The sequence below is a fragment of the Vipera ursinii genome (assembly GCF_947247035.1).
Source record: "Vipera ursinii genome assembly, chromosome: 7".
Lineage (NCBI taxonomy): Eukaryota > Metazoa > Chordata > Lepidosauria > Squamata > Viperidae > Vipera > Vipera ursinii.
Window position 1 is genome coordinate 67,606,626 of NC_139521.1, and position 8,078 is coordinate 67,614,703.

General features: G+C 45.0%; 1 protein-coding gene across 1 annotated transcript in view; it reads right to left on the reverse strand.

Annotated features, from left to right (window-relative positions):
- The window catches only part of GPAT3 (glycerol-3-phosphate acyltransferase 3), a 36,247-nt gene extending 35,070 nt beyond the window's left edge, over positions 1 to 1,177 (reverse strand). Inside the window, exon 1 of the mRNA XM_083367539.1 lies at positions 829 to 1,177. Coding sequence (XP_083223665.1) covers positions 829 to 972 — 144 coding nt within the window. The 5' untranslated portion in view covers positions 973 to 1,177. The remainder of the gene's footprint in view (positions 1 to 828) is intronic.
- Positions 1,178 to 8,078: the final 6,901 nt, after the last annotated feature.

An 8,078-nucleotide genomic window follows, 5' to 3' on the forward strand; every position in this document is an offset into this window, starting at 1 on the left:
TAAAGCAGTGGATTGCCATAATTAACTGGAAAACAACAATTCTGCACCTGGTTTGACTTCTGGACAACCTCACAAAGCAAAGCAGCAAATATTTCAGCAGGTCATAAATAAAAAATCAATAGCCTGGCTCCTTAAAACGCACTAAACCAACTACCCCAGATGAAATGGCTTTTGAGATAGGCAAGGCAGCCTTGCCCTGGCACAACCCAAGCTTTTTGGCAGGCGTTTTTGTTTGAAAAGCGCCCGCTCCACCCCAGCTTTCCATCCCAAAACGCACCTATTCTTCCACCCGGCCAAACCGGGAAAGCTTCGGCCTAATAAGGATAATTCATCGAGAGCGGATTCCGCACTGAAGGGTGGATTTTTAACAGTCCTTTAAATCCCCTGGGAGCAATGCAAAGACGACGCGCTTCGTCCCAGGTTGGTTTGCAAGCCAAAAAACAACCTCCCTCCCGCTCCCATATTTCGCGTAGATCCCCATTCTCCGGATCCCAACCCGGCCGCGACCTCTTCACCCGGCCGGGCTGGGATCCGGAGAATGGGGATCCCAGCCCGGCGCCTCCCTCCGCCGCTTAAAGAGATCGCTGAATCATGCGGGGGAAAGGTCCGCTTTCGGTGAGCTTTGCAAGTGCCGGCGAAGCGTTACCTTTGGCCACCCTTCAAGTACTCCGGACGACACTCCCCATCATCCCCTGCCAATCGAGCAGCAGCGTCGTCGCCTGGCTTATCATGAAATCGAGGCGGGGAGAGGGGGGGAAAAATAAAAATAAGCTGCGCCTTTGCGCCGACCTCCTCGCGCACCCCTCCGGGAACCCCGCTCCGACTCACCTCGAGGATCTTGACGAGCGCCCGGAGGTAGAGCTCCGAGACGCCCAGCGACAGCCCGAAGACGGACGGCAGCACGATGAGCAGGAACGCCAGGGCGAACCAGAGGCTCAGGAGCTGCAAAAAGGCGCCCAGTATCGCCTCCATGCTGGCGACCAGGGCCTGCGAGGCGCCACCACAGCCGAGCGCCGGCGTCCCCGGGCTCTCTGCCTTTTGCTCGCCGGCCTGCGCAGGGGGAAAAAAAACCCTCCGGGCGGCGCTCGGCTCACTGGCAGCGCCTCTTCCCAGCTGCCTCCCTTTTTTTCCTGGCCTCCCGCAGCTCCGCCCCCTTAACTCCTTCGGCCACGCCGGGGCGCCTCAGGCGCTGCCCGCAGCCGGTGACTGGCGCAGGGTGGCTCTTGGCGGGGAGCCCCCGCCGGCGCGTTAGAACTCGAGGGCGGCCGCGGACCGGGCAGGCGCCTGGAGCCCTCCCCAACGAAGCTCGGCCTCTCCTGCCTCCGCCGCGGATGCCGCGCGTAAAAAAACGCCTTCAGAGCGCCCGGGAAGCTTGCGGAGCGAGTGCGCCGCCGCCGGCGCCGCCGCCTTTCCCATTGTTCGCCCGCGGCGGCATTGTGCGCTCAGCTCGATGCAAGCGAACGCGGGGAAGAAACGGATCAGGCTGAATAGACGGAGGGAGGGAGGAGTCTGTGGCTGTTGTGGAATTGTGCCTATTTTGCTACTCGATCCGGGTTGGGTGCCTGCCGGACTGAACCTATTCGAACAAGCCGGCCTGGCCTGATGGATTTGGGTTTTAAAATTATTTAACTAATGTATTCTTATTTTATTGCCCTGTACACCGCCCTGAGTCCTTCGGGAGAAGGGCGGTATATAAATCAAATAATAAATAAATAAATAAATAAATAAATAATAAACAAACAAACAAACAAACCTGGAATTCGCCCAGGCAGGGCTGCAAAATCCGGATGGAGCAAGGTGAAAGAAACTTTATTCCCATCTAGTGGTCATCCAACTGCTTACAGGGGTCCCTGTTGGTCTCTGAGCTCGTTGTCTTGCATGTATTTCATTACCCAAACGACCGGTAAGTAATGTCGGTTTGGGTCCTGAAACATCTGCAAGAAAATAACCAAGCTCGGAGAGCGCTAAGGACTCTCATTTCAACCCTGAGCTACAAATGTTCTCCTTTATTGGAGTGTTTACAGGCCCAGATGTGCCAGCCCTCGCCTAGGCCAGAGGCAACCCCTAAAATTAGATTACCCATCATTAACTGTGGGTCAGCATGTGCTGTAAACAGCTCTTAGAATTTCTAAACATTCCCAATAACCGGATAACTGAGGCAGAGCCTAAGTATTTAATGCGCTTTGAATTAATGGCTCATACATTTAAATAAATACTGAAAGTAATACTTTTAGGTATGCTGCAAAGTGCAATACTTGATGAGCAAATACGGTGTCACCTAGCCAAAACCACAAAGACGGCAGAATTAGTTGTGTGTGTCATACACATGATGCAATGTTGCAATTTGTGTCGTGACAGAGGCTTAAGTTAACCTAGATGGATTTAATCCTTCAACAGCACAGAAAAAAGTGACGTACAGCATCCCCACTCATATAATCAAAATGTGAGTTTTTGGTGTGTATTTACGATGGTTGCAGTATCCCAGGGTCCTGTGACCGACATGTCACCTTTTCAGCTGGCTTCCAACAAAGTTAATGGGAGAAGCCAGATTTGCTTAACAAACGCATGATTCAATTAACACAGGGGTCTTCAAACTTGGCCCTTTTGTGACTTGTGAACTTCAAGTCCCAGAATGGACTTGAAGTCCACAAGTCACAAAAGGGCCAAGTTTGAAGACCCCTGAATTAACAACTGCAATGATTTGCTCAACAAAAATGCCAAAAATTAGTTTTGATTGCAAAAATCAGGTGTGACTCACTTAACCATACTTGGCAATGGGAATTCCTAGTCCTAATTGTCATAAATCAAGGACTACCCGTAAGCCATGACATGGTTTGGTTTTGAATTAGGTAAGCTCCCATATTAGCGTATAAACCTTATTCCCGGCTTAGTTAGTACATTAAATGAACCTGCATGAGTTTGCCACACAACCCAGACTTTGGCCACATTTGATCCTTATCAATTTTTTTAGCACACGGCGGCAGAGGCCTAAAGTGAAAAGGTTTTATAAAAGGTGAAGGACTAGGACTGGGGCGATGGTGTGCGTGCCCACAGACAGGGCTCTCTGTGGCACGAGTGCCATAGGTTCGCCACCATGGATCTAGGGCTTTAAATCTCTGCAGCCCTCTCTCTAAAGAGAACCCTGCAAATTATTCCTTGTTTGGGTAAAATTGAGAAAATTCATCCCTAGGTTGCCAAACAGATAGAAATCTACCCTCACTCAAAAGGAAAAGCTATGAGGATCAAATCTCTACTGCCATGTATGTTTGATCCAATCATATCCATGTGTGGATCTTTCTTGCACCTTTGTTTGAGAAAAGCTAGGGAGAGAAATGGAAGAAAAGCTGTCTATCCTTGGCAAATATTTTTCCAGGGTAGGTCAGATTTCACTCCCCTAAGCAGCTGCCCTTGTCAAAGACAGGAAGGGCTAGCAAACTTTTCTTCAAGTCCATAGAAACAAATGGAAACAAGCTAAGCTTTGAGAAACATAAATCAGGGCTCAAAATGAAAAGGGAAGCCTATCTTTAGTATTAAGATATTAACCTCTAGAAGTTACATTAAAGAAATACTAGGGCTAAGTCTGTTCCTCAATTGATTTCTGGTTTATAAAAAAGGTAATTGTTGTGATTCAGGGCCAGCCTGTGGGTCCAGCAGCCGGCTCGGATGACTCAGATGAGGGGGAGGAGGAGGGTGTTGAAGACGAGCTTGCTGATGATGGCTTGGAGGCTTCGCAGAGCCCCCAGCCAGGGCCCTCTTCTCAGCTGCGCGAGCCCGAGAGTGCGGATGATGATGACCCACAGCTGGCCCTGTTCAAGGACGCCCGACGCAGGAGGCAGTCAAGCAGGAACAAGCAGAGAAAGGCTGTGGGACTTCTCGGAAGGAGGCACAGGGAGGCCACGCCCTGAACTCTAAATAAAAGGAGTGTTTGGGGAAGGGCTGGTTGCTGAAAGCAACCGTTCCGTTTGAGGATTCAAGTTCCAGTGTTTTGTTTCTTGTTCTGTTTTTTGTGTAATAAATCTTGGCAGACGCTTTCCAGCCTCAGACGCTCTCCAGTCTCTACTGTTTATACAGGGGTTTGCCTTTCTGCAAGGCCGGTAGCAGGCTGGTTCAGAACAGTAATGTTAAACATGCTTGCTAGTCGTTTCCGACTCTAGGGGCCAGTGCTCATCTCCATTTCAAAGCCGAAGAGCCAGTGCTTGTCCAAAGATGTCTCCGTGGTCATGTGGCCGGCATGACTAGACGCCAAAGGCGCACGGAACGCTGTTACCTTCCCACCGTAGTGGTCCCTATTTTTCTACTTGCATTTTTATCTGCTTTCGAACTGCTAGGTTGGCAGAAGCTGGGACGAGTAACAGGCGCTCACTCTGCTACGCGGCACTCGAGATTCGATCCGCCAAACTGCCGACCTTCTGATCGACAAGCTCAGCATCCTAACCCACTGAGCCACTGTGTCCCTTTCTGGTTTATAAATAGAACCAATTAAGTTACAGAGGGAGCTTGGGGTGGTCCTAAGGGCTTGCTTCTGGGTTTGACCTAAGGCCCAGGTGGGTCAACTTTACACCTGTGGATCCCAGAACATTCCTTGGTGTACTGGTACTCTACAACTTACATTCATTTAGTGACGTTCCAGGTTACCACAACATTGAAAGAAGTGACTTATGACCATTTTTCACACTTCAAACCATTGCAGCATTGTCGTGGTCACTTGATCAAAACTTGGATGCTTGGCAAATGGCTCATATTTATGACGGCCGCAGTGTCCCAGGGTGACGTGATCACCTTTTGTGACCTTCTGACAAGCAAAGTCAATGGAGAAGCCAGATTCACTTAACAAACGTGTTAACTAACTCAACAACTGCCATGTGATTCACTTAACTGTGGCAAGAAAGGTCGTGAAATGGGGCAAAACTCGCTTAACAACTATCTCGCTTAGTGACATAAATTTTGGACTCAATTGTGGTCGTTAAGTCGAGGACCTATATAGAAGCTCTGAAAGAGAAGCAGATAAAAAGATGCCTGGAGTTACTGGAGAGTGCCACAGTGTTAATAGGTTAGAGCCAATATTAAGAACTATACTGCAACAGTAAGGGTGATAAAACAGCAGCATTTCCCCGCCCTTGTTGCATCTGCAGATAAATGTCCAGCAATCTTCTTCTGGGTGACTTGAGCCCTCCAGAGAATGGACACGTCAGAGGTTTCAGGACCGTCACAACTCCAGAATTGTGCACAGAAATTGGCAAGCCGTCTGATGAATAAAATACAGGCACATAGCAACACAAAAAAGGAAAAGAGTAGCCTCGGATGCATTATTTCTACACGCAGAACATTAAAAGGTACAAGGCCAAGATCTATTCAGAGTTTAACTTGGACTGTAAGATTTCTAGTGCATTGCAAAAGAATGCTTCTAATCTGGATAGTTTAATAATACAGTTCTTGGCAAAACTCTGCCACTGAAGATGTTAAAGTTCATTTACTTGTACATTTACCTGCTTCCTCATCAAAATATAACTGGTTATTAAACTAAGCTAGCATAAAATGCTGAGTAAACAAGCAATTATATCTGTACCTTGGCCTTTTTTCTCTTTCTCTCTCAGTGGCACAGATTTTTTTGTTGTGCTCCAGAATTTAGCTTCCCAATGACCTTCCACCAAGGGAAGACTGAAATTCTACGCTCCTTTCTCCACTAAATATCAAGGGATATCATTCCAAAGAAATCACATATAAAAACATTTCCTAAAAATATTATACTAAATACATTAGTTGTCCATTTTCCCTAAATCTGCATATATAACTCCAGAAGAGTCTACTTCTTATATGAAAAGAGAAGGTGGGATATGCATTTTTTTCAAATGAATATAGGGAATCCTGGACTTAAGACCATAGGTGGGACTGGAACTTTTTCGCCAAGCAATGTAGTCATTAAGTGAGTCACACTTGATTTTAATTTTTTTACTGTGGTCATTAAGCAAATCTTGGAGTTGCTAAACAAATCCAGTTTTCCCCCATTGACTTCCCTGTCAGAAGTTGGCTGGGAAGTTCACAAATGGTGATCACATTACCCAGGACACTGCAACTATGGTCAATAAATGGTTAAAGTGCCAAGGATCTGAATTTTGATCATTCGACCACAGGGATACTGCAAGAGACTTAAATCCGAAGACCAGTCATAAAGTCAATTTTTTTCAGCACTATTGTAACTTCAAACAGTGGCTAAACTAATGGTCGCAAGTTGAGAACTACCTACGGTATAAATTATTTAAAACCTAATCCATTGTAAATGATAAAATATTATCCTATCATAGAGGCATAATACATAAGCTAATTTTAAAGACATTCCTCGCTCTCTCTATTCTGCAGAATTTTGCAGTTCTGTTGCAAAATTAGATATTAATGGTGCATTTTGTTCTCAACAAATTCATTTTCATGTATATGGAAATTATGCAAAATCAGGGGTATACAGGGACCCCAGTTCCAATGTTAAACTAATTTTATACATCATCATTGTTTGTTTAGTTGCTTTTCTTCAATGAAACACATCCCCCCCAAGTTTATTAGTAATTTATAATGTATTTTTAAGACCTAGTTTCATGTAGTGGTTAAGGAACCAGTCTGAAAAACAGATAAGCACAAAACCAACTGGGTTTCTTTGGCCCAGTCACTTTCTCCCAGGCTTCAGTTAACAATAGCAAAATGAAATGAAAATCTTGACAAGAAAACTTCAGGGATTAGTTTAGATAAACACCAGGCATCAACACTCCCCCCCCCAAAAAGATGTTTTTATAGATTCCAATTTTTTTGCCAATTTAATTTGTGTATAAGCTCTACTGAACAGTTTCATTCACCTCTATGAATATGTTATGCACTATGGTATGGACTGCACAAAAATCCAATATGGAAACCGTAAGAATCTTTTAAAAGTCCAATGGTGATAGAGAGCTGCATATGAAAGGGGTGGGGCTACAAACATGCAGCTGTGTCTGCCATCTTGACTTAAATTTTGACCATCTCTGGTCCAAAACTGACGCATTTCCAGTCACTAGAATAACCCATGTGAGGGGTTATTTAATCCAATGAGTTGGATTCATATAACATATTCAGATTAAAAATTGATCCGCATTGCAGACCACAGTGAAACCCAAAACAATGATCTTTTACTTTAGCACTTGTACAAATCCAGCCAATGAGTTCAGCTTGAGGAATCAGCAAAACCTAAGGGTTTAGATCAGGGATCTTCAAACTTGGCCCTTTTATGACGTGTGGACTTCAACTCCCAGAATTCCTCAGCCAGGCACGCTGGCTGAGGAATTCTGGGAGTTGAAGTCCACACATCATAAAAGGGCCAAGTTTGAAGACCCCTGGTTTAGATGTAACAGGCCTGAGGCATTTACAAGTGCAAGAGAAACATCACCAGATAGATTTTAAAGCAAAACTCTACATAGAAAATTGGCAGGCCAGAAAAGTAGCTCCGGACTATATATTTCTGGACATGCTTGCTTTTGTCTGTTCAGGCAAATGATAGACAAGTGAAAAATTCTACACCATCAGTTTCAGATCGGACAATCTAGGAAAAAGTTGCATTCTCTGTTTCTTGAGCCATATTTTCTTCTCTGCTGTATTTTGAACTTTATAAATATTTTTCTAACCTTCATTTCCTATCACTGCATGAGGAGTCATATTCTGAGTCATATTTATCATAATACACAGCCTGTTCACCTGTAACAGCTGAAAAAGATAATTCTGGATTGTCAGAGTGACAGTTGTTGCCATGCTTTTCACCCCAAATTCAACACAAGCAAATCAATATAGAATTGGAGTACAAAACCTAAGTTAGAAACTAGAAGAAAGTGAGTTTTAGTCCCGCTGGCTGAGTAACCCTTGGGCCAGTCGCTTTCTCTCAGCCCAACCTACCTCACGTGGTTGTTGTTCTGTGGAAAACAGGAGCAGGAAGGCGTTTTTGATATATTCATTACTTTTAAGTTATTTTTTTAAATAATACCAAGTTGGGATTAAAGTAAATAAAGACCCCATTAAACACAGCAGCCTGATAAACAACATGCTTTAACCCCTGATTAATGTTA